General features: G+C 39.3%; 1 protein-coding gene across 4 annotated transcripts in view; it reads right to left on the reverse strand.

Annotated features, from left to right (window-relative positions):
• The window catches only part of PRKG1 (protein kinase cGMP-dependent 1), a 652365-nt gene that overhangs the window by 167779 nt on the left and 457577 nt on the right, over positions 1-27009 (reverse strand). For all 4 annotated transcript variants that reach the window (XM_081861792.1, XM_081861791.1, XM_081861793.1 and 1 more), the window contains one exon: positions 16328-16433. In XM_081861792.1, coding sequence (XP_081717918.1) covers positions 16328-16433 — 106 coding nt within the window. The remainder of the gene's footprint in view (positions 1-16327; positions 16434-27009) is intronic.

A 27009-nucleotide genomic window follows, 5' to 3' on the forward strand; every position in this document is an offset into this window, starting at 1 on the left:
AAAACAAAGTCAGGAAATCACTTTCATTTTCTTAATTAGAGATATACAGCACGTTGGTTCCACTTCATGTATTTAGAACAAATATAACTGGAGATTATTATTATTATTTGTTTTTAAAGTAGCTTAAAATTACCATCGCTCAGCTTTGTAGATTAATAAATACAGAGCCATGGCCACGATAACCAATCGTCATTATGTGTGTTCTATTACATATTATCATTAAATAATTGTCCTGATTAGTACAACTGTAAATAGGATGAATCTTTGGCCCTGCAGTAGTTCACGCAAACATTAGCCTACACAGCTGACTTATGTCCAGCGTTTGTTTTATTTTGTTTTTGAAAGGAAATACTTTTACATTCATTGAGCTTTGTCCATCCTCATCCAAGATGAAGCTGAGAGTGCATGAATATCAATAATAAAAAATACATGCAAGCATATTATAAAATATAGCAGCTGAAAGCCACAGTAATCATGTATAACCCATATGGAGACATTATAAGCCAGTGATGTAACAGCACAACGGTAGCCAGTGGAAACAAAGTTTGTTAATTTTTTGTGGCAAATGCTAGACTTCTGCCCCGGGTGTACTTTAGAAATAGACTTTCTGTATGCATCTACTGGCAATTTTCCTGAGAATGGGATGAACCAGACTAAGTTGTTTGAACTTAATTTCCATTGATTTCAATGAGAACTAAGCAATGACTAATCTTGCCCATTTATTTCAATGGCTACCTAAATGTAACTAACTTATTCTGGAACCAATCCAATATACATAAAAGTAGCAATACCTCAGGTGGTGCAATGGGTCAGTGTGTCTGGGTATTAGCCAGAAGGTTGATGGCTGTGGCAGGACTAGATGACTCTCAAGGTCCCTTCCAACTCTACAAAAATTCTATGACTACTGAACTGATAGTCGTTGGAATGATGTGATATTTATTTGTTTAACAAACTTCTAATTCGTGTTTTAAAATACATCCTTCACAAAGCAGCTTACAACATTACCCCCCCCAAAAAAAATCCCATTTAAAACATTACTATAAAAAAAATACTATTAAAAAAAGTTAGTACAAAAGCAGCCAATAGCCCAGCATAAGGGAAAACTCCAAAAACCAGACCACAACACTATCTCCACAGCTCAATTAAAAATTAGCCATTGAAAGCCACAACAAAAATGTGGGTCTTCAAGGCCAGTTTAAGTCTCTGTTACAGGGTCTTCTCAGACTCTTAAACACCTCTGTTTTCACACATTTATCCCGGGCAGGAAAGCTGGATTCCTTATTTCTTTTTTATTTAATGCTTGTATTAGTATCCTCTATCCTGTTTTGCAGAACACCTCAAAACAAGTGAAAGAATGCACAACTACAAACAAATTAAAGCATAGCTCCCCACCCATACATAAAATTAAAAACCAATGGTGTTTCATTTTATATCAGAATCTACTCATTTTAAAATCAGTTTAAAACAGAAACAGCCATAGATTAGATATTTGCAACTAATCTTATTTCTTAAAGAAAAATCATGGCATGTTCTTGCAAAGGATACCGATGAGGAAATAGTCACACACAGCCATGCACACGTATTTATGTACATATGGAAAGGCTTTTGGTCTGGTGGATGCCTCCACCAATGAAAGAAGAGAGAAAGTGATATTTGCATATTTCTCTCACATGCAGCCTCTGGCAAAAGCTGAAAATTGGCTCAGATCAGGGTGGAGGATGTCACCAATGCACGGGCACCAACTGGATCCCACTGTACACAATATCCTACATACAGCTGTAATCTGAGCAACATCTGTAAAGCATCCCTAACCATATCTGACAACCTGTCTTTATTTATTAACCACAAATTAATTTATCTTCCTTACTTCAATAAGTGTGTGAATTCCAACTTTTCAAATAAAGCTCGATGATTTGGGACAGGAGACAGGATAACTATGAGAGGAGGCAGTGCCAATGGGCAATACGGTTCTTTAGTATAAGTTAGCCCAGTAGCCTTAAAGTGGTTGCTATTTTATTTATTTATTCAAAGGCATTGATAAACCACTTAATATCAAACAGCAGTATGCTGTAGACTGAAAACAGGCTCACCTCAACAAATATTTCTCTTAAAATAAGCACTGATCTCCTTTACTTCCTTTGGCTGCTCCAAAATCTACAGTTGGAAGCTGTTATGTACCTACGGACTTGGAATCCGTTGAACATAATTACTTATTTCCACTTACAATGCTTTGACATATACAGTGCATAAACTTTACTATATTATGACCAAATAATATAGTAAGTTTTCTTATTTACACAAGAAAGGCATCAAGAAAGGGCCTCTCATGCGACTGAAGTGAATCAACAGAACTAGATACCCTTATACACCCATACGAAGCAAGAAACTTGTTCTATTGCAGTGATTCCAAGCTTATGCTACTCAGCATATACAAATGTCTGAAGCTGAATGGCCAGATGTTTTATGTATGTTAGGACTGCAACAGGGACTAGAGGATACTTTTTTGAAAATTACAGCAAATAACCTGGGAGAACAAAATCAAATATAACTCCTTGTAAAGCTTCCAGTCATACATCTGAAAGAATTGAAAAACCTAAGAGCAAATCCCCAAATCTCTGGCAGCCAGAGCAGTGACCCCATCTTTCTTGTTTATAGTGTGAGACAGGTCACTTGATTGCTTACAGCTATTTCTCCGATATCTGAAGATACAGCTGAACACCTAAAGGGCCAATATGATTTAGTGAAAATTGCTGCCTAATTGAGCCAATTTCTTGTCAGAAAGGCTTCTTTGTACTATTCCATCCAGCTGTCTACGCGATGGTCACCTACTGTATCCACTTGTTATTTCTTCCAAGGGGGATTGCTTTCCCAAAGGTTCACAAAAAGTGTAGCCAACTTGGTCACAATTCTCTCTTTAAAGACACTGCAACTTTATGAATTATCATTCCCAAGCCAAGTGGGCGGGGGGGGGGGGAAGGAATAGTACTCGAAATTTGCTAAGCTTTAACAAGGACTAAAAACAAAACAGACAGCTGAAGTTAGATAAACCTTGCAAAAATAGAGGGCTGTCTCATTGGCTTCTTACACCAGCATATCAATAATAGAAGCAAGCCTAGGCTATCCAGGCATTTGCCCAAAACCTTTGGGCTAAAAGTGGGGAACACATGTAAGCCTTGCCTCAGGGTCTTCACATGTGCTGGATACACTTCAGATCTTCCTGCACTGATAGGGGAGGTATGAGGGGGCTTCAGAGTATGTTTAGCTAAATGTGCTTTAAATCTGCCCCATGACTGAAAATCTTGATAAGCTGGAAAGTGCTGAAGTGGAACAGCCACATGCAGGGACGTTTGGGGCAAGGTTTGTATGCACACCCTGATGCCTACCCCTCCTTTTAGCCCGTGCTAAATACAGTTTCAGCCTCTACCTAATGTAGATTACTAGATCTCCACTCCCAATGTGAATATAGACTTGCACACTGGGAGAGTGAGGTGAAACCTAGGGAAGGTTTAGGGTCCTTGTGAGTAAATTTATGGGGAGGTAGATTATAAGGTAGATCTTGCTTCTCTGGCACACCAACCAACCCCCCTACATATTATCTTGATTATTTTGTTTTTACAGTGGTACCTCGGGTTAAGTACTTAATTCATTCCGGAGGTCCGTTCTTAACCTGAAACTGTTCTTAACCTGAGGCACCACTTTAGCTAATGGGGCCTCCCATTGCCGCTGCGCCGATGGAGCACAATTTCTGTTCTCATCCTGAAGCAAAGTTCTTAACCTGAAGCACTTATTTCTGGGTTAGCGGAGTCTGTAACCTGAAGCGTATGTAACCCGAGGTACCACTGTATATTCTTAATGTCTGGATGTGATGTCAATAGAAGGAACATACCAAGTTGTGAGTCATTTTTCAGGTTTTAGCCAGGGATGATACTGGGTTAGCGGAGTCTGTAATCTGAAGCAAATGTAACCTGAAGCGTATGTAACCTGAGGTACCACTGTACAGTGGTGCCTCGCAAGATGAAATTAATTTGTTCTGCAAGTTGCTTCGTCTTGCAATTTTTTCATCTTGCGGAGCGCGGATTCCCTGGGTATTAATGGCTTTAAGAAAAAGGAAGCAAACCCGCAAGACGTTTTCGTCTTGCGAAGCAAGCCCATAGGGAAAATCGTCTTGCGAAGCAACTCAAGAAACGAAAAACCCTTTCGTCTTGTGCGTTTTTCATCTAGCGAGGCATTCGTCTTGCGAGGTACCACTGTATTGTACTTTAAAACCCTCCCCTTACCCTTTTTATTGCTATGCAAATGCATGCTTCATTGGGAGATGACACAACAAAAATCCAAGGAATCTCACAGTAACTCTTCCATCAGAATCCATAGGAAAACTCATATACGGTGGTACCTCCGGTTGTGGACGGTATCCATTTTGGCGGTTCGGTCAGATCCCGAGGTTTCCGCAACCTGAGGACCGCTTCTGCGCATGTGCAGACCGTAATTTGCTTGCAGAAGTTCCAGTTATGTTGTGGCAGTGAGCTAGAGGAGTTGCAGATGCATAACTGTGTATGCAGTTAAGGATCACAGTTCCCCTAAATAGATCTTACACTGGCATTTCTTATAGGAAAAGATCTGTACCACTCTTTGGAGACTGGTTGGCTATAAGAACTACTGTGATAAAGCCTTCATTGTATGCACTGATCTTTTGCATAAACACACACAGCTTAATTGGATTACAGTTTGCATTGATAACATTTTCAAACACCACCAAGCTATGTGTTAAGTTTATTCTAACAAAACCAGATCATTTGCCAACAAAAAAGCAGTTTCTTCCTTTCATTAGAAGCCAGTAGAGTAAATCTAGTGAAAAGAACACTTACAATGAAGGTCTTGGTTTGTTTTGCTTTGAAACTTAACATTATATCTTCTAAAACAACAGACCCTCTGGCAAATTAGACCTTATCCCAGTAAGAAAACTCGTGGCTCTATTGAAAAGGACATTTTTTAAAAAGTCAAATACTTCAAAATCCTTAACATCCGCAGATGTCTTATTACCTGCTACCACCTGTGGCCTCTGTTGCAGAGTCTGTGGCTTTCATTTTTATGTGCTACAGTTCTGTATAACAAGCTGTTTCCTAGCAGACATACCAATTCATCATTTCAGGAAAGCCCTAAATTGCCCCACAGATGGACATTACAGAGAACAGGAACAGCCAACCCCCAGCCTTTTGTGAATTATTTGACAAGTCAGAATTATAAGTGTCATGGGCAGAGGTAATCATATGTATAGCACTGGGATGTATTGTGTTGGTTTTTTTAGCTATTAGGCAGGCCTTTGGTAAGAACGCAAAATAGCATATCCATATGAAAGAAGCAGAGAAAATACAGGTGGCAGCTATAAGAAATAAAAGAAAACTGAAAGCATCAGCAGTGTTTGTTGCAGAACCTGTAATTATATAACTATAATAAACACCAGGTTATGTAGCTGTAGATTGAAACCACATGATCTTATTCAGCTGCTGCCATTGCTGAAAAGTTAAGAGAGTGGGGGTCAATGGATTTGAGAATTCCATGTTTCAAAACATGGTGCCCTACAACCTAATTGCCATTCTCATTATACTGATGCATATTTATTTCATTTAGAAAATATTGCCCAAGATACGTGTCTCCTTCCAAATTGTTTCTACATCTTTCTCAGAAGATATGCCTCAGAATATCTACCAGGGACCCATCTCCACAGAAAGTCAGGGAACAGATAATTTATGCACACGAAAGCTCATACCAAGAACTGACTTAGTTGGTCTTTAAGGTGCTACTGGAAGGAATTTGTTTTGTTTAGATAATTTATGGTTATTGTATAAATATATATTCACTGGTTTGCCCCAAGACTGAAAAAGAAATAGAGGAACAATGAGAAATTCTTGCTCCTGCTCTATTTCATACAAAAATGAAGAACTGCAATGGCCTGGTGGTGTACACCTGTATGCAGAGGGTACCAACACTTGGCTTATGGACATCTCAAATGGTATTTGAGAATGGTTGCAGGAGCAATAGGGTTGTCAGCAAGCCGGTAAACTGCCATCTTTGGTAGCATAGGAGGCATTAGGCCAGGGGTCCTCAAACTTTTTCAGCAGGGGGCCGATCCACTGTCCCTCGGACCTTGTGGGGGGCGGACTATATTTTTGGGGGGAGGGGAATGAATGAGGGATGATGAGCGGTGCGCGAAAGGGCTCCGGAGAGGGGCTGCTTTAAATGGCGGCCGCTCGAGAAGGGTGCTCAGCCAACAGTGGCTCCTGTGTCTTGCGAGCAGTAGGGGCTGGTGGCGGAGGGATGATGAGTGGCACACGAAGGCTCCGGAGAGGGGCTGGCACCAACAAAGCCCAGCCCCCTCTCCTCTAGGCAAGGCAGGGAGAAGCCAGGAGGAGGGAGGGAGGAGGCACCGCCGCTGCGGTGTGAGGGAGAGTAAACGAACGCATGCGCTGGCGATCCACACAGCGATTCCTGGATCATCCGCGGGCCGGATTTAGAAGGCAATTGGGCCTGATCCGGCCCACGGACCTTAGTTTGCCGACCCATGCATTAGGCTGAAGGGATAGGGGAGGGGCACTCTGTCACAGCCCACAAGGGACCCCCTTAAGGTATCTTGGTGGGGGCGATTTATGTCCTGAAGTCTAGCTCTGGGGCTGATGGGCCATGATGCCCTAGCTGCAGCTCATACCATGGTGAATCTCAGCAATTGTTAACCCCTGCTGTCAAACCCCTGCTGTGGTCTATTTTTATCCAGTGCAGATTGTGTTTTTCATTCTTTACTACTTTACTACTTCCACCCCCAACCCCACAGCTAAACTGTACAAGGGTCCATGATTATGTATGCTATGCTATGCTATGCTATGCTATGCTATGCTATGCTATGCTATGCTATGCTATGCTATGTATGTTTGCTCAAAAGTAAGTGCACATAGGATTTCACCCTTAATTTATCTAAAATACCGGTAGATGCCATTGACACTGCAGGTGGTGATATCTGGAAATTAATTTTCAATATGTGACTCTTAAATGTGATAGCATCTCTAATCTTTACTGTACTACCTTCTGTAGAGACTACAGCTGGCCACTAACAACATGTCATTTTTCTTGCTGTCTGCTATTTAAATATTTTGAAGCTCATGCTTAATTTTGAACTTAACCGACTTTCACATTGAATGACATCTAGCTTCCAGTACAATCCCTTATTGATATGCATGGGTTCTCCAGCTGTAGGAACCATTAGCATTAAAGTGAGTGCTCCATAGATGTCCCTGAACTTTATAATGATAGTAAAGAATCAGTGAAGGCTCTACTAATCAAAATATTGAATACAGTGAATACCTAATTTAAAATCACTTTACTACCTGTAAGTAGGCCTAAGGTATGCTATATAAATCCCCACAGACTTGTTAAGGAAAAGTTCATTTCCATTATTCAGATTTCCTTCTGTGTAAAACCAGTGAACCATTTTTTAAAAAAAAATGTGACAGAAAAGGCACAAGCATTATTTCCTCTTCGGCTGGGGCATATTAACACTACAGAAGACACCCCAGAGAAAATTCCTAAGAAAAACTCAGTCCAGAAAAAAAGACTTCATGTATATAAAAATATAACATAATCTACTTTACATATTTTGCTAGTCATTGCTCGGTGTTACCCTGGCTGAGAAGTGATTATTAAACTTTCACACCCAATGTTAAAATTCTCAAAATGCCATCCCAATCCTATGCAGACTTTTAAATAAAAATAGAAAGTCAACTGACCAAGGCAAAAAAAAAAGAACTTATTAAAATGGGGAGTATGAAATTGACAGCTTGATACTTTGGCACTTTAGTTCTGCTCCACTGCTTGGCTGTGCTCAGAGTTTTAGTGAAAAACACCTTATTGCTTTCAGTTCTTTACAAGCAAACCTCCTTCAGAAATAATATCCATGTATTTGGACTTCTAGATGCATTTAAAGCAGTATGGAAAAAGAGGATAAATAAGGAAGGGACCTGCTGTTCTTATAAAACTTGTGCCATATGCTGCCCTGAGGACCCACATTAAGCCCAACATTTGTCTCGTAAAAAAACACCCAATGCTGGAAGAAACTTGCACTGTGGCTTGAAAGCTGCCCTGTCTGTGCCAGTACTTGATGGTATTTCACTGGTGATGAAATAAATCTTCCTACCACACATCTGTAGGACCACATACAGCAGGAGGAACAGCTTTTGCCATCCTGGTGCCCTCCAGATGTTTTGGATTACAACTCCAATCAGCCCCAGCCAGTTTATTATTTATTATTACTATTATTTTTAATAATAATTTTGTTCTTATTATTTCTAAAGAGCAGTGCGAAGCAGGGCTGTGTTCTCACCCCAAATCTCTTTAGCATATTCTTCTCCCTGGCGCTCTTATATGCCTTCAGCATGTAAGAACTGTTTCACTCGGCTCTTTATAGGGAAGACATTATAAAGATGTCTGCAAATGTGTGACATGGAAGCTGCCAAAATCTTGGTTCAGTGAATTAGGTTATCACTAGCCTTCAATGAAATATGTTTAGCTAATGTAGATATAACACACTGTGTTAGCATTTCACACCTCTGATGCTGCAGATGAGATTGGTGTAAATCACATGCTTGTCTGGGAAGATTGTGGGAACGGAAGACAGTCTTATCTCTTCCACTGTATGTACTGTACTTTTGCTTTTACTTCTGCCCATATCTGCTCTTGGAGCTGGAGAGAGAGAGACGCCATGATTCCTTTGTCTGTACATAGTGTGTAAATAAATAAATACGTAGATTAGCTCTACAATGTCTCATGCTTCTTGCTGTGTTATGCTAGAAGATTAGTGTGCATATATCATTTGATATATGTCGCTGAAGCGCACTGGAGAAGAAGGGAAATGCCTTTTCCAGAGCTGCGCATACTAGAGGACGCTCAGACTTTGGGGGCTGCAGGGGCACCCCAGGACATTTTCCAACATGTTGTACCAAGAGAACTTGGGATCCAGATCTTGGATCCCCAGTCCTCTTTTCACTGCAGAATCTACACAGAAGTAGACCTATTGCATAGTCATCCTAGGACAGGGTGGAAAACCTGTGGCCCTCCAAAGGTTGTTGAATTCCAACTCCCATAAGACTCAGCCATCATGGTCAATAGTCAAATATAGTGGGAGCCTCAGTTCTACAGATTCTCCATTCATATTTTAGCTTCTGATACCTGCATAGAAGCAAATAATGTCCCTGAATTTCATTTAACGTTACAGCTTTGTATCTGGCACAAAAATTGTACAGAATGTTTCTGGAGCATTTGAATTTGCTGCTGGGATGTCAATTTGTACCAGTTAATCTTAACATACTGTAGTAATTGAAACTCATCCAATGATGAAGATCTAAGTGTTTAGAAATTTTCTTTTGAAAACCAAAAAGAGCCGGAGGGGGGGGGACTGCCCCAAGAAATTCTGATTTTTGCAAAAATGTTCCATCCTATTTTTCAAGCAATAACTGATCCAGGAAAGCAAATATCTACAGACATCACATTTGGGGAATGGGGTGGGGCATTTTAGTATCCCAAAATAAACCAATACTTTATTGCGGTCCAAAGACCCACAAAACAATTTCAAAACAAGATACAGTTAAAGACCAGACAGACAGATGGAAGAAACCAAGGCAGTCATTTTGTTTTATCTAGGGCATAATGATCTCTGTTTCTTATAGCCTCCGAAAGAAACTTTGCCACGGCCAGTGTAATATCATTTGACCTGTCTTCTAAAAGATATTTAATATGGGAGGCTTCGGATTTTCCTGGCAAATTTGCCAGTAAGGGTTTGATCAGTTGATCCCTTGCTTGCTCATACTGCCCACAATGCAGTAGGATATGCTTCATACAATTGATGTCCCGGGAACATAAACAAAGCCTATTCTGATAGGGGATGCCTCTCAGTCTGCCATTTAGAACTTCCAAGGGAAATACATTTCGTCTGGCTTTGGTAAATAAACCCCGATAGGTAGGTACAGAGAAATTCCTAAGGTATGAGGGTATCTGAAAATTGTACCCGTATTGGATTACAGCTGATACTGGGATACAAATTACATAAGATTGGGATCGCAGGTCGCTATGTAAGGTGTCCCAAAGCCTTTGCCTCAGGGATTCAAGGGCAGTGTCGGAACCCAGATGATATAAGAGGGATGATGGCAGTCCAATCGAGGTGGCTTTTCTGACCATAGTTTTTAGCCATGGGCTGTCAAACTTCTCGTTGGTTAAATGTACTAATAATCCCTTCCCCAGGCCGAATACGGAGATCTTGAGTCAGTATCTCAAGGAAGCCCACCATGCTTTGGTGGAGAGTGGGCATTCACCTGTTTCCAGAAATAGAATAAACTGGAATGTAGCATGGGTCAAAAAAATACTTATAAGTTTTATTATAGTCCTGGGTCACAGGCCTAAAAGGAATGGGGAAGACAAGAGGAGGAAGGGGCTTGGAGAGCCTCAGAAATGATTAGGAAATCCAGAGACTTTACATCTGCACCAGGCCAGTATTAGAAAGCTCCTCTTAATTTCTGTCACATACTGCTTGCTTTCAAATTAAGGATGAGCAAACTCTGTGAAGTCTGCATCTAAATTAATCTTGACAATCTTTTAGAAAAGCTCTACTAAAATCCGAAGCTTAATCACTTAATATTGGCAGAGCTTTGAAAAAGACAGAGGGATAAAATTATAATTCTGAGATTGGAACTGAAAGTAGTCAGTGTATCATTTTGGGGGGTTCATAATTTCAGAAATCTCCTTAAAAGAACAAACCAACATTTTCATGCCTTCACCCAAAATAAAGTAAAAAGTAACAAATCTGTGGTGATCATGATTCAGAACCATTTTGTACAGTGTAAGAAACTCAGATATATAAGCTAGGCACCAAAAGGCTCCTTAAACCAGGGTTACAGTTGCCAAAATGGAATGTCTAGTTGCCATTTTGGTTGTCGAAAGAGGCATGTTATTTTCTCTCTATTTTTGGTCAACAATATACTTTCCACTTAAAACTTTTGATTACATTACCTTTTACTATATGAAACTAACTGGCATCTTGGGATATTTTCTAAACAATAAGCTTTGATTCCATGAAGATCATCTCTTCTCTTTTAGACTGGGATGGAAACCAAGTGCAACAAAAGTAATTATGAGCGGCTGATTGCACAATACATAGGCAAGATAATAACTTAATCGGTGTACTCAATCAGATCATTTTTCCTGCGGGTTTTTTTTAGCACTGACCAAATTCAACAAGGAAATTGGAACCAATGAGATAGTGACCACTATGTCCCTGGTGTGAACTGGTTATTGTAAGAAATAATAGATGCCAAAGGCCAACACAGAAATGTCTTGAAATGTCTCCAGCTCTATATATGTCTATGCTGCAGTTACTTAGGGCCTTGTGCATCCTGGGGACGATTAAGGACTGAATCAACCATAAGCACTACAGTGTCATGATTATTGAACATATTCGTATAATGAGTTAGATGGTCCATTGCATTTGCCTTTTAATACATGAGTGTCTTTAACTGCAACATAATTTGAGCTCAGGCCACTGTTCCACTCAATTGCTATGAACCAGCACTAGGAACAGAATCAGCCTTAAGTATTAGGATATCCAAGGTCTGCTTGGTTTTGTTTTGATTACAGAACTACAAGCAATAATAAGATCCAGAAAATTTAAAATATATATATGAAGTATCATAGTTGCAATTCACTTTACAAACTATGAGTAATCATACCCAGTCTGTTTCAACTAGGTGTAGTATAACAAAATCCTATTTTCCTGAGGAAAATTATTTTCGTATTGGATTCTAATAAGAAATTCTGCCAAGTTGCAACCCATCCACCTGAATGGAGATAACAGAATTCCTCCTGTTATGACTCAATCCTTGTACCATTTGCAATAGTTTACTACCTATGCCCTTAATTAACGTCACCCCCCCCCCCGCCGAATACAACCTATCACTCTTACCACATGAATGTCAAATGGATTTTACTTTATCAAAACCTGGTGGTAAGAATCACTGCTTGCACTTGGGTTTTGTGATGTACAAACATGATAGATTTCATCTAGTTGAAATGGACCCTTACTATCATTCTGTAATAATCAATATGATCATTTATATTTGCATGGTGCACTGCAATTATGATAATGTAAAATATATACATATATATGTTATATATATATAGCATTTTGGCTATATATATGTTATGCGTATGCGTGCGTGTGTGTGTGTGTGTGTGTGTGTGTGTTTTATATATATATATATATATAGAGAGAGAGAGAGAGAGAGAGAGTGTATTTTGGCTCTCACACCGGTTTTTGTATTTTCTAACTCAGTACCACAATACCTCAAGGACCATCTCTCACCATATGCACCAACCCAGACCCTGCAACCATCATCTGAGGCCCTTTTTTGTGCCCCTCCTCCACAAGAGGTCCAGAGGATGGCCACACAAGAATGGGCCTGTTCTGCGGTGGCTCCTTGTTTGTGGAGAATTGACAAAGACCTAATTCTTTATCATGTGAGCCCCAGCCTATTGAATTACACTGGTCATGGGGGGATTCTGGTGCCCTTACCAGTTTTGTTGGTCATCTTTGTGACTGCTTGTAAAAAGCTACAGGGAGATATCAAATGGCTAAAATTTGCAGATATCAAGGAATGACTTGTGAATTCCATTACGGCCCCCTCTACCTTTCTCTTATAATTTGAACACTACAGTACCATCCCATAATTTAATATGCTCTAGACATAACATTGGCACCTCACTAAGAACTAAGCTTTAGTTGGGCCTAATAGCCCACTCAGCCCATTAGGACTGGAAGAGCTGTTCTGTTAATGGGCAGACAAAAAAAGCATAATTAAAACCATTCACTAATGAATAAAAACAGCAAGGGAAGATCAAATTATCTGAATTCCTAGATCTCAGCTAAGGAGTTCAGAAGAAAATTTAAGTGACATATACATTACAATTCTACTATGTGAGTGTACAGGCATAGATTCTCCAGTCTTCAAAGTTTTTCTTTCAGTATTTTTCACATCCAGTAAATCATTTGTCATTTTGCTGTGCTTTGGGGCTCAATGTAATAGAGCAGGTATCTGAATTTCAGCAACACGACTGGCTGGACCAAAGTCCATGTCCTAGTGTTAAGATTCCCCTGTTTGTTTTCAATCAAGCTGAAAAAAGATTTCCACTCCAGTCTCAAGCCCTTGTCACTCCCTGTTATTGTGTTATAGGTTGGAATTGTGCAAGACAGCACGTTGTGACAGATTGTAGTGACAATGCTTATAAAGAGAGTGGTGGCATTAGGCAATAATAATAAGACAATTTTACAAAGATCATTTCAGGCACTATGAAGAGTGCAATCCTTATTACTATATGGGAAATTCCAAAATGTTTAAATTTGTACAAAATAAGCAAATTTAATAACTATTCAGATTTGCTGACTTCATTGATTATATGGAATTTTAATATACTTTTTTTCACGTTGTATATCCAGTCTACATTGCACTGCCTGGTGCTCTAACCACACTGTTCTTTCCTCCATTAAATATATGCTGATCAGAGTGTTCTCTTAACAAATTGTGCCAAATTAGGCATGCTTCATGAATTACTATACCAGCTGATCTAATCCACACTACCCATACTAATGTGCAGGCTGGAACTCAGGTTATTTCACACTTCCCCAATGTCATAACACAGTTATTGGCTCAATTAAAAAAATATCAAAATGAATATTTTGAGACCAAATACAGGAGCTTGGCATGTTTAGCCTGGAAAAGAGGAGACAGAGATGAGATAAGATAATCATCTTCAAATATCTTAAGGGTTGTCACAAGGAAGATAGAGCAAGCTTGTTTTCTCCTGTTCTGGAGGGTAGGACTTGAACCAATGGCTTCTAGTTAGAAGAAAGCCGATTCCAAATAAACATCAGGAAGAACAAGCCTCAGGAGGCTGTGGACTCTCCTTCACTGGAGGTTTTTAAGCAGAGGTTGGATGGCCATCTATCTTGGATGCTTGGACTAGATTACCCTTGGGGGTCCCTTCCAACTTTATGATTCTATGTTTCTAAAATTCTATGTAAAACTATACAATTAAGAAATAATAATTCATAGCTTAATACAGGAAAAGATAGCCCAGATTTAAAAGTGAACACATACAAAAGTGCCATGGATTGGAAATAGTCTGATTTGTCCAGACCTACATCAGACACGCTCAATTAATAGATATAAGCAGCATTTGTATGTTTTGGGGACATACTATATGGACTCTGAAGGTAAATAAATCTTATAAGTAGGTCCCATGTTAAAAAAAAATCCTTCAGAAAAAGACAGATGGCTCAGAATCAATGTCAAGTTGTCTACTGTATAGCAAAATCCCTTATACTTCAGCTCTCATCACCCATTAACCCATGAAATATTATATATATAGTATCATATAAGCAAAGTGATACAACATAATACAAGCACAGTGTAATAGATGCAAATACAAGGTGAGACATAGCCCAGTGGTAGACCATTGCTTTTCATGCAGAAGATTCCAGGTTCAACGCCTCGCATCTCCAGGAAGAGACGCCTGTCTGAAATCCTATCTCAAATCTTGGATAGCCCCCTAACAAGTCAGTGTAGCTAGATGGACCAATGATCTGACTCAGCTTACTATGTTCAAAGCAAATAGTTCTGGATAATTCAAGTAAGTGTGCCAAGTCAATCAATCCTCTTCCACCCCAGAAGAAGGACAAAGCAAGCAATCTAGCTTGGAGACACATTTTTTATGATCCCAAATATTCCCAGTAGTAAAACTGAGAGAATGTCCAGAAACCATATATCAGATATTCCCCAAAGCTGTTTTCTAGGGTACCACCACCCAGTATTCAGTTGCTACAGCAACAGATGTAGGACAAGCAGAGGAAGGAGAAGTACGTTCTTATCAAAGGGCACTATGGAGCTTCCATTGATCTTTGTGAGTTCAGAGAAATTCAGTGAGACTTGCTCTCTAGTAATTCAACATAAGCATGCAGCATAAAGTCCAACCTTATGCTGAGTCAGGTATACCTAAGCCTCTTGGTAGACATACAATGATGCCCACCATGTTGCAAAACAAATTTCTGCTTCTCCTTCTTCTCACTTGCCCTGTAGCCCCCAACCCTCTGAACCAGGTTTTGGTGATGTGAGGGGGGCTGCAGGGAGGGAACAGAGGAAGGAGCCACACCTGCTTGCACAACATTATCCCTAACTCCACATGGGATCAAGATGAAAGCATATTTATTGATAATGGCTTTAATTTTTACAATTACAGATTCACCATGAGATTAATCGACTTCATTTGGAAATGGCTTTAGCATATTTACTTAGTACTTCAATTCATTAATCTACAAGATCTGTTCTGTTTCCAGGGCTCTGCAAGCTTGACACATAGAAACAAACCAATCATTGGACTGAAAGATTCAATGGGAGTAGGACAAAAGGCTAAGGGGAACACTGTTGCCCAGGCAACAAGACTTGTTGGATATTCCTGGTGGCTTTTGGTGGTATTCGTTTTTTCTCTGAACAAGGACCACATGTTTATTTTTAATCTTTGATTATTTATAATTAAAATACAACTAATATATACATTAATCAGCTGTGGTAGGTTTATAATGTGGTATGTTTATAATGTGGTAGGTTTATAATGGTAGGTTTATAATGATGTGGCGGGGAAGAAATACTAGCATAATTTGTGAGAGTTTAAATTCAAGTTTAAGGGATAACAAGACACATCCTTATGCCTCTCTTCTTCTATGACTCATTTGACCCATATTTGCAGATGCCTCCAGCAAAAAAGCTTTTGTTTCTCTTAAGCCTCATAAATTGCCTCTATTTGGAAGTTATATATATGAAAAAATGTTTTAAGTGGAACAGTTTGCAAATTAGGTCATATACCATTTTTCTGAAACACATTTTTCTTCAACATGTCTTTTTTTTAATGAGAGATCTTTGATTTGCACATATTGAAAATGGTATTTATATGTTTACTGTATGTTTGATGTTGGTGTTATTTTTCCACAAACAACCATGCAGATGAATTATAATGAGTGAAAAGCAAACAGTTAACGAGGCTGAGATTTTCAGTTATCATTTCCCCTTCTTCAAGCTCTTATGCCAAACAAGTGGGTAAAACATAAAATTAAAAGTGATGAGCAGAAATGAGTGCTCATTACACTGCATTCAAAAAAGAAAGAGAAAAAAAGATCCCCACAAAAACCCAAGAAGTGAGGGCAGCAAATTTAGTGTGTGTTTCAAAAAATAAACAAGTGTCATACCTTTTTAAAAATTCCATATACTCTGTATGCTTGATGAGGCCTGTCCTCATCATTATTGTTTGAAAACATTGCCGATCAATAGCCCAAAGTTTCACATTTACGAGAGCTGGAAAAAAAAAACAAGACAAGGGGAAATTTTAATTAGCAAATCTTAATTCGAGGGGAAAAAACCTTTGTGAATTGCAAAGAAAATAATTTGTGAGAAAACGTGAGAATGATCAATTTCTTTTTCCAAACTATAAAATTAAAAAGAAAGAAAGAAAGGAGAAAGAAAGAAAGAAAGAAAGAAAGAAAGAAGGAAAGAAGGAAAATCTACCAAGCAATGGATTTCAGATGCATTATTCCAACTAAAGAAGTTTTATTCATCATCAGCTGATTCAAAGATCTCATCATAAATTTGGAAACAAACTTAGAAAGAGTCATATCCTCAAGAATAATGAAAGGAAGATACAAAATGAGTTTTCTTAAGCAGAGCTCATACCTAGTAATTTAATAAAAAACCTTTTGACACGGCACAACCCTTTCCTAAGATCATATGATCATATGACATATGTAGTAGAATAAATTCATTTCTCTTGTTTTGTTTGAAATAAACAATCAAATTCCTAAGTACATCTAAAATAAAAAATAGGATTCTCCAATGAAAAGCTGACAAAATACGAGTTAATAAATACTTATTTATGACTGTCTACTATTATAATAGTTTATTGACTCATGACTTTTACAGAAAAGTTTTTTTTAAAAAAACAAACAAAATATATACATTAGGATATATAACCATTTTTTAAAATTCTCACTTTTCAAAAGTCTGCTAAGTTCACAATGTTGGCAACTACAAGTGTGCACTGAAGTTAACCAGTGTAACAATCCATCAACCTAAAAAGCTGATTTGACTTTTCACACCCAAATATCTACATCAGTTTTTAAAATATGCCTAGTCATTCTTATGATGATGACCATGACAATTTGAAGGCCATGCATTTCAAAGGCTGAGACACTAGACTGCTCACCAACTCCCAATCTCCCAGCCTCAGTTTCTCTCCCACAGAATATCCCTCTCCAGGACCACAATACCTCCCTCTGCCAGCCTGTTTCCCTCCCCATAACCACAACATCTATATTCTCCATTCCTCAATTCCACACCCCCCCCCTCCGGCCACAATGTGTTTTTCACCCTCAAAAATTCTCCACAATAGATCCCCCACAGATCACACTTTCTCCTACCCACAGTACCCTGCCAAATGATATATATCCTGACAGAAAAAGCTTCCATTTATTTGTGCAGCATGTAGAACTTGACTTCCTAAACATATGCTGTGTGATGGGGGGCGGTGTTCAAAAAATTATTCTCTGAGAAAGTTTGGCTCCACCCTAGGATTAATAACCAGAAACGACCAAAGCCACTCCTCCCTCTAAATGCCATGCTCAGTTCTTCTTTCATATAAAAAAACTATCTTAATTCAATAGAGCTGGGGGAGGGGGGAGTTCCTTAAAAGCAAAAATACATGAGTCCAAAACTAAGAAAGCAGAATGAAAATTTCAAATGATCTCATGATTTGAAAACTTCCTGCATTAGGTGTTTGGATTGTCATTCAACTTTTCAGGCTGGGGCTTTCCATACCCTGAATGAATGCATGGCCACTTGCATGGTGCTGAATAGCAAATACTCTGGTTGTCTGCAAGATGATAGAGCGACTTAAGAATGAATTGAGGCAGTGTGCTGTCATGCGTTTGAAGCTGGATTAAGAAGTCACTTAGAATTTTGCCACTGAAGTTTGCCATGCCTGCTGCATCCTTTTTTGGCCTATTTTTCTGGTTCTCTAAATCAATCACAAAACGATTCAAAATGCCCAATAGTAAAAAAACACACACACACACAAAACTAAAAATCAGAGGAGTTGCCTTGAAGATAATGAAAATGTTCTGGTGCATTCATGCATCTGGTAAAACTCATCAATAGCCACCTGTTCAGTTTTGCTGAGGGATTACCTATATCCGTGCATATATATATTATCTCATATGTAGACATAATACAAAGGCATAATTGTGAGGGCAGACGTTGCTGTGAAGTGGAGATAGACATGAAAACGCTTTTGAATTTGACTTGGTATTCTGTGTTTGAACACTTTGTGTTTGAATTTATCAGCTAAAATACCTAGGGAAAGAAGAACATGTTGTACTTGCTCCCCAAAGATGTGTCTGGTGATAAATGCAATATGAAGGAAAGCATTTGCTGGGCAGAAATGGCTTTGTGTGTTTGTGTTGCTAACCCTTCATGAGTTAGTCAATTTTAAAATGGAAATAACTTCACCTTCCTCAGTCATTTCTCTATGTGAGGAGGAAATAGGGGAAACCTGGCCAGGTAGCATGTGCAAGAAAGAATTGCAGGAAGGGTTAAACAATGGCACCTGCCCATTAGCTGTCTGCTGCAAATCCTGTCTCAGTCCCACCTCCGCATTACTATTCTGAGGTGAAGGTGAATTTCCTTCACAATACATAGTTCTTCTCCAAGTCTCCATTTTTTAATAGATACCCTCTAATAATGTCTCCCTTACTGAGGAACATCATCTCAGGCAACATTATCAACTTCCATGAATATCCACTAATATAACAGAAATTCACAAATATCAATTTTAGTTATAGTTGCTGTGATATTTAGTGGTTAAAGATTCTCAGCCTAGGATTTAGGAGAGCCACTCAGGCACAAAGTCCATAGGATGACCTTGGGACCATCATTGTTTTTCAGTCTATAACCTGTTTCACGGAACTGCAGTCCGCAGGGATGGAGGGGGTGCTACTTTGAGCTTCTTGTTAGGGAGGGGAGAGAGAATGCAGGATATATACATAGTAATAATAATAATAAAATGTAATCTACTTGCACTTTGATAGTGCAAGATATTTATCAAGAACAAATACATGCATGCAACATTACTCCACTGACCATTTTTAAATACGAAATCAGCTTACAGAAGAGTAATCTTAGAAATGGAAGCAGGGGGTATGTAACCCTGACCTGGTCCCACTTTTCCCATGAAGCCTTTTCCAGTGGTGTTCCATGTTTGCAGTGACCCTGATACTGATTTCCAGTGAGTTTTCAAAAACCAATTGAAACATTACTAAATGTGGCAGTTCCCTCACACTTTCAATAACCACTAGCCTGTCTCAATCAGGTACAGTTGGAGACTCGTCTCTATTTAGACAGAAATACATAATTCTTATAAATTTGTTGTGGCACCTTGAAACTTGCTGTGCATGCCATTCAGAGCTCATACATACAGTGGTACTTCGGGTTATGAACGCTTCAGGTTACGAGCTCTGCTAACCCGGAAGTAGCTGCTCCTGGTTGCGAACTTTGCCCCAGGATGAGAACGGAAATCGTGTGCTGGCGGCACAGCGGCAGCAAGAGGCCCCATTAGCGAAAGCGTGCCTCAGGATAAGAACAGTTCAGCTTAAGAACGGACCTGCAGAATGAATTAAGTTCATAACCAGAGGTACCACTGTAGATCCATGTGCAAGAGATTAGGAGTATCTTATGTGACTGCAGTGAAATGCTTAGATAAAAAGTATCTTTTACTTGCTACAATAAGATTCATAAAAACTTATCAATGGTTTGTGAAGATACTACATTCATTCGAAACACACCTCAAAGTATGTGTGTGTGTGTGTGTGTGTGTGTGTGTGTGTGTTGCGATAAGCCACATGTAGACACTTGTATGTTCTTCATCAGCAAAGGCATTCTGAAATAGAACATCTTTCCCTCTCCACCACCCTTGCATCACAAAATATATCTCAGAGGATCACTGCTCTAATGCACTTGCTGGGTTCATACTTGTTTATAATTTGTTTCACAATCAAAGGCCCAATGAATTCAATTTAGTATGCTTTTGGCAAAAAACTTATTGCTGTAAGTCTATGCCATGTAATGAACGTACATGGACTACTTATTAAAGGTAAATTAGGTTGGCCTATAATCAATCACACTTAACGGCTGCTGTTTATGCTGTTGCCCCTTTCAGCTGCAAATTAATATATGAACCTGAAAAACACTTAAGTGCTGGACTACGCAGTTAACATTTTAGTACACATTTGGGTACTATGCAAAAACAAAAACAAATCACAAATGAATAATTATAATCTCTGGGTTCCGCCAAGGACTATGAATTGTGTCTAAGGACTATCATCTTTCTCACTCTGAGGATAATAATGTATTCAACAGTAAAAGAACAAAACACTTTTTTTGTAAATTGCTTTAGGCTGCAATCCATATTCGTGTTCCTCAGGCTAAGTCACAGTGAACTCACTTACTTTGTGGGGTTGGGATGTTAAGAGCTTTGTCTTTCATTCTACATTTGTGCACACATCTGAATAGTAGTAATAATAATTCAACATAGGACTACTAGAAAGAATCTACAAAATGATCCAGAGTGTGAATTTGCTTTTGATTGTTTAGGACAGGGTTTACTACAGCACGATCCAAAGCTATGATACCCCAGAACAAAGTAAAACTCAAGCGCTCTCTCTCTCTCTCTATATATATATTCTAATTTTAAAATAAATATAAACTGACCTGCGTTTGCATGGCATCAAAAGCAAAATGAGAAAATAATGCCATTCAGAAAGGACCAAAACAAGCAGAATTGTGGAGCAGAGAGAGAGAAAAATGATGCTTGTCAATGCAAGTCAAAGGCTTGTTTTGAAACTGTCATTTTTATTCCATGCTGAAGCACGGGAAAGTGATTGTAAAGTATATATGGAATAGAAAGCAATCTCAGCTTTTTGTAAAACACAAGCAAAAGGCTAATTCCTTTTCATATTCCAGAGTGGATGGATACACACACACACACACACACACACACACACACGCTTCTAAAGTCTGCTTAGAGCTATCAGGCTAAAGCTATTTTAATAATAATACACGGTAACCTCTCTATAGCCGTTTTCCAGTAAGGCAGACCATTATAATGTCACTGTTTTTCCTTCGAGCTATAACTCACCCACTACTAAAATATTCAAGAAACATTGTGGCAGTTGTGATTACATGTTTGAATGGTTTACTTTCAAATATATGTAATATTATACTCGGCATTCACTGTACTGAGCGCAAATAAATGTAATTTTAGTCCAGGCTTACAATTTCACTAGGGGATGGGCTGCTGCCCCTTATTTGAGCTCCTGTTGCTTCTTCTCCCTCCCAACTGTCCACCTTTCACAAAGAGAAAAAGTTCACAGGAACCACAGATGCCAAAACACTGCTGTCTGCCCCGAGTTCGGATCTTATGGTATGTGACACCCAACTTTGATGCGTGAATAAACTGAAGCTAAATCCTGGCAAGATGGAAGTTGCATAGGTAGGTGTTTCATCTGCTAATGGAGATGGGGTTCCACAACTTCTCCCGGAAGGTACACTGCTTGGGGTGCCCCTCAATACATCTTTGATATTAGACGCTCAAGAACAAGCAGCCTCTGTGGAGCTTAGTGCCTTCTACCAGCTGAGGTAGCTGTGCCGGCTGTCTCCTCTCCTCAGCAGAGATAGCTTGGCCACAGTTATCCATGCTCTGGTGACATTCAGGAATGTCTGCTGTATTTTGTTCTACATCAAGCTGCCATTGATGATTATTTGGAAACTGCAGTTAATACAAAATACAGCAAGCTGGGTAGTAATAATTGGGACTGGGTGCAGGAAACATAGCACACCAGTGTTTTAATCGATTAAATGGCTCCCTGTCTTTTCTTCTTCCTTTTTAGCAGACGTCAAAGTACTGGCACTCACTTTTAACACCATACACAGTTTGGAGACCTGGGTATCTGAGAATGCCTGATCCCATATCTGCCTGTTCATGCACCAAGGTTATCTACAAAGGCTTTCCACTGAGTGCTCCTTCAGTCTTCTGTGAGACAGGCAGTGACCAGTGAGACAGCCTTCTTAGTTGCAACACACACATAATGTTTGGAATTACCTTTGTAAAGAAAAGTTTGCTTGACACCCACATTGTTATCCTGTTAGACCAAAGTAAAGACTTTTTGTTCTCCAATCCCTCCGAATTTGATGTATTGTTTTAATTTACCCTTTTATGATCTTGCATATTTACTACTATTTTTATACAGAACTCTATTGCTGCAAATGCAGAATATACATCACAAACACACACACACACACACACACACACACACACACACACACAGCGCGTTTACCCTGCATATGCAACACGGAAGCCAGACCTGAAAACCTGAAATTTGCCAAATTTGAAGCAAAACATATGCAATAGTTACCCAGTGGCATAGCGTGGGGGGTGCAGGGGGTGCCGGCCGCAACATCTGGGGGTTAGGGATAGGGTTAGGGGGCGCAAATCCAGGGTTAGGGGGCGCAAATTACTTGCCTTGCCCCGGGTGCTGACAACCCACGCTACGCCACTGTAGTTACCCCCACCTTCTAACTTAGTATGTATTAATCATCCACCTCAGCAGTGCTAGTGTACAGACTGAGAGACACAGCAAGACATGGAGTGCACTGTCCAGGTGGTCCCAATTAATGGGGAGGGAGCACAATTCTGACATGTTTGGTTGTACTTGTTGCTAGGTGGCAGCAAAGGAAAAAGGTGAACCAGGGTTAAAATCCAGTAGTACAGTATGTTGGCACAGCTTGCTTACATTGGTTGCTGTTGATCATGGCACCTAGAGCAGCAAATGCTGGCCCACCCCCAATTTTCTGCCTCTGCCAAGTTTTGACTCCTACCAGTTAATACAACCTGCCCTCATCCTTCTATTCACATAAATTATCGAAAATAACATTTTTACTGTTAGCTTAAGAAAGTATTTATATTTTTTTTAAAAAAAAAAATTTAATAGTACAGAATATTCTTCTTCTTTCGATTTCTACTTCCTACAGTTTTCTGGATAAAGGGATAAAGAAAATAAATTTCATCAAGAAGCAGCACAAGTGAATTTAGTAGTTTTTCTTTTATGTCCGAAAAAGGTCAAGTGATGCCCTATGCTTCAAAACCAGGCAAGAGCATAATATAAATTCATGATACCTAATTCCATCAATAAGTTACTGATACCACAGGAATGGTCCAAAATGATAATTTAAAGCAAGCTGATTGATATGCTACATCTTGTTTAGAGTGAGCATTTTCACCAACAGGATTGGATATGACACTTTGAAGTGAATGCTAAGATTAAAGACTTGTTATGTAACCACAATAATGTACAGAAGATGTAAAATCATCTTGACAAGCTTTTAGAAAATCTATTAAAGAATTGCAGATTATCTTTTCAAATATGAACTGTTCTGTTCAACATTTCTTCTGAATTGCTACAATAATTGTAGTATACACCAGGCATTACTCTTTTTCTTTCTTTTGCTAGGAATTCATTCCTCTCCATCTCCCAAGTACACCATTGTTTTTAGGCTATAAAAATTATGTTGTACTAATGTGGATTAAGGAAACATTATAAAGTTTGGAATTGAAGATAAAAAAGGTATCCAGATGATAATATGAATCAACTTGGTATGTAACTAGATAAGAAGCTTGTACATTGGCAGCTAGAATTGTGATAGTATATTTGTGGGTCCCTCTGAAGCTGGTCAGAAGGCAAAGGGGGATTTTGAAATTGCAGCCGGATTTGCTATGGCGGTCAGAAACGAAGCGTGTGGTTCCTTAGCAAGAAGATATAGGTCAGAGAATAGGTCAGGCAAAACACCCAGAATTTTCAATAATGTCTAGCTAAATTTGTAGCATAACATTCACAGCGAGCTTGTGCCCAATATATTTATGACTGCAATATGTACAGCATTGCTGTTTGGATCTAGAACTTGGAGTCTGAAGAGGAGAAATGGGAAGCCAAAATGGAGTTTGCAACAGGAGCAGCCTGCAGGGAGGGGGTGGTGCTACAGACCTGGGCTCTTGGCACCAGCATCACTGCTATGCAGAAAGATGTGGAGGTTCAAGGCAGTAGTGAGGTTGCAGAAGGCAAACACGCCAGTGGAGACAATCCAGTGCTCCCATCAGTGAGCCCACGCCACCACCCTGACCTTGCCTCTCCCCTTCAGTATCCTGGTCAATGGCAGTGAGGCCAGTGCTAGGGGACTATCTTCATACTTTTCTGTCTGTTTTCCGGGGTGGGTGGGTTGTCTGCTTCTGTTTTGGTGAACTGACCTCAACTTGCTTCTTTTGGTTTATGGCTCTGCCCTACCCTTCAGTGAGATGCTGTGTTCCAACTTGCTTTATAGAGAAACCCAGACCTTACCAAGAGGAGAAATGAGGGTCTCCACAGTGTGTGGCTTAGCCCTGTCTTGCATTACAGCTGATTTGGCAGAAAAGCAGCATGTGACAAGGGCATATATGAAAATTCAACTCAGAACTGTTCGTCTTAACTAGTTGTCCATCAAATTTAACAACTGATGGCTCTTACATGTTGCAAACACCTGAGGAATTTTGCCGAAAGCTAAAAGCATTTGTTTTTTTTTTATAAATATTTATTAAAGTTTTTAAATATAAATGCACAAATAATAAACAATCTTACTTCTATCACAGACATAATTTCATCACTTCTTTGGACTCCCTCACGTCTCCCGCTCCCATTTACATCGTTAAAAGTTTTTTCCAAACAAATTATCAACTTGTTTACAATCTCATGTCCACACATTCAAATATGATCTAGCACTTCTTCCAAAAAATTTTATATTTTCTTTAATCTCACTTATCATCAAATTTCAAATCTAATTTAGTGGTGGCCAATTTTTTATAATCTAGCATCCTTCTTAACATTCAACCAAATTACAATGTTTTTGTAGATACTTCTTGAATTTCTCCCAGTCTTCCTCCATCTTCTCTTCTCCCAGGTCACGGATTCTGCCAGTCATCTCGGCCAGTTGCATATAGTCCATCAGTTGCATCTTCCACTCTTCCAGTGTGGGTAGATCTTGAGTTTTCCAGTTTTTTGCGATGAGTATCCTTGCTGCCGTTGTTGCATACATAAAGAATGTTCGGTCCTTCTTTAACACCTTCTGGCCGACAATACCCAGAAGGAAGGCCTCTGGTTTCTTAGTGAAGGTATACTTAAATACCTTTTTCAGCTCATTATATATCATTTCCCAGAAGACCTTCACCTTAGGGCATGTCCACCAGAGGTGAAAGAATGTTCCTTCATTTTCTTTACATTTCCAACATTTATTATCAGACGAATGGTATATTTTGGCAAGTTTAACTGGGGTCATGTACCATCTATATATCATTTTCATTACATTTTCCTTCAGAGCATTACATGCGGTGAAGTTCAGCCCAGTGGTCCACAACCTTTCCCAGTCCTCAAACATAATGTTGTGCCCAATGTCCTGTGCCCATTTTATCATAGCCGATTTAACCATTTCGTCTTGTGTATTCCATTTTAACAGCAAGTTATACATTCTAGATAATACCTTAGTCTTTGGTTCTAACAATTCAGTTTCTAACTTCGATTTCTCCACCTGGAACCCTAGCTTTTTATCATTTTTAAAAACTTCTTTGATCTGAGCATACTGTAACCAGTCTCGCACCTTATCCTTCATTTTCTCTAAACTCTGCAATTTCCAATTGTCTCCATCTTTTTCTAATATTTCCCAATATTTTGGCCATTTGGCCTCCATATTGGGTCTTTTTAGGGCCTTAGCCTCCAGAGGTGAGAGCCACCTTGGAGTTTTATTTTCCAGTAAGTCTTTGTATTTTGTCCAGACATTAAACACTGCTTTCCTGACAATATGGTTCTTAAAGGCCTTATTGATCTTAACTTTATCATACCATAAGTATGCATGCCAACCAAAAGCATTGTTAAAACCTTCCAAGTCCAACACGTCAGTGTCTTCGAGAAGTAGCCAATCTTTTAGCCAGCAAAAAGCTGCGGCTTCATAGTACAACTTTAAGTCTGGCAGGGCAAAGCCCCCTCTTTCTTTCGCATCTGTTAATATCTTAAACTTAATTCTGGGCTTTTTGCCCTGCCAGACAAATCTGGATATATCTTTCTGCCACTTCCGGAAGCACTCCGTTTTGTCCACAATCTGTAATGTTTGAAACAAAAACAACATTTTTGGCAATACATTCATCTTGATAGCAGCAATTCGGCCTAACAAAGAAAGCTTCAATTTTGTCCAACTATCCAAGTCTCTCTTAATTTCAGACCAACATTTTTCATAATTATCCTTAAATAGACTCAGGTTTTTTGCTGTTATGTTTACCCCTAGGTATTTTACTTTTTTAACCATAGTTAATTCTGTTTCTCTCTGAAACCGTTCCGACTCTATATCTGTCAAATTTTTTCCCAACACTTTAGTTTTCTGTTTATTTAATTTAAATCCTGCCACCCGACCAAAATCCTGTATCAGTTGTAATACTCTTTTCGTACTAGATTCTGGCTCCTGCAAAGTCAAAACTAGGTCATCTGCGAAAGCTTTCAATTTGTATTGTTTCGCTCCGACCTGAATCCCTTCCACCAACCGGTCCCCTCTGATCAAGTTCAAGAGCACCTCCAGAACCGAAATAAATAACAAAGGGGAAATCGGGCAGCCTTGTCGTGTTCCTTTTTCAATTTTGAACTCTTCTGTAACCACATTGTTAACTATTAGTTTAGACTTCCGGAGGCGGCGCGAAACAGCGATGGCGGTCCTCTTCGTCGTCTGAAGAGGGGCTCCGCAGAAAAGGGTCGTTCGC

This window comes from Podarcis erhardii, assembly GCF_964252035.2.
Source record: "Podarcis erhardii genome assembly, chromosome: 5".
NCBI lineage: Eukaryota > Metazoa > Chordata > Lepidosauria > Squamata > Lacertidae > Podarcis > Podarcis erhardii.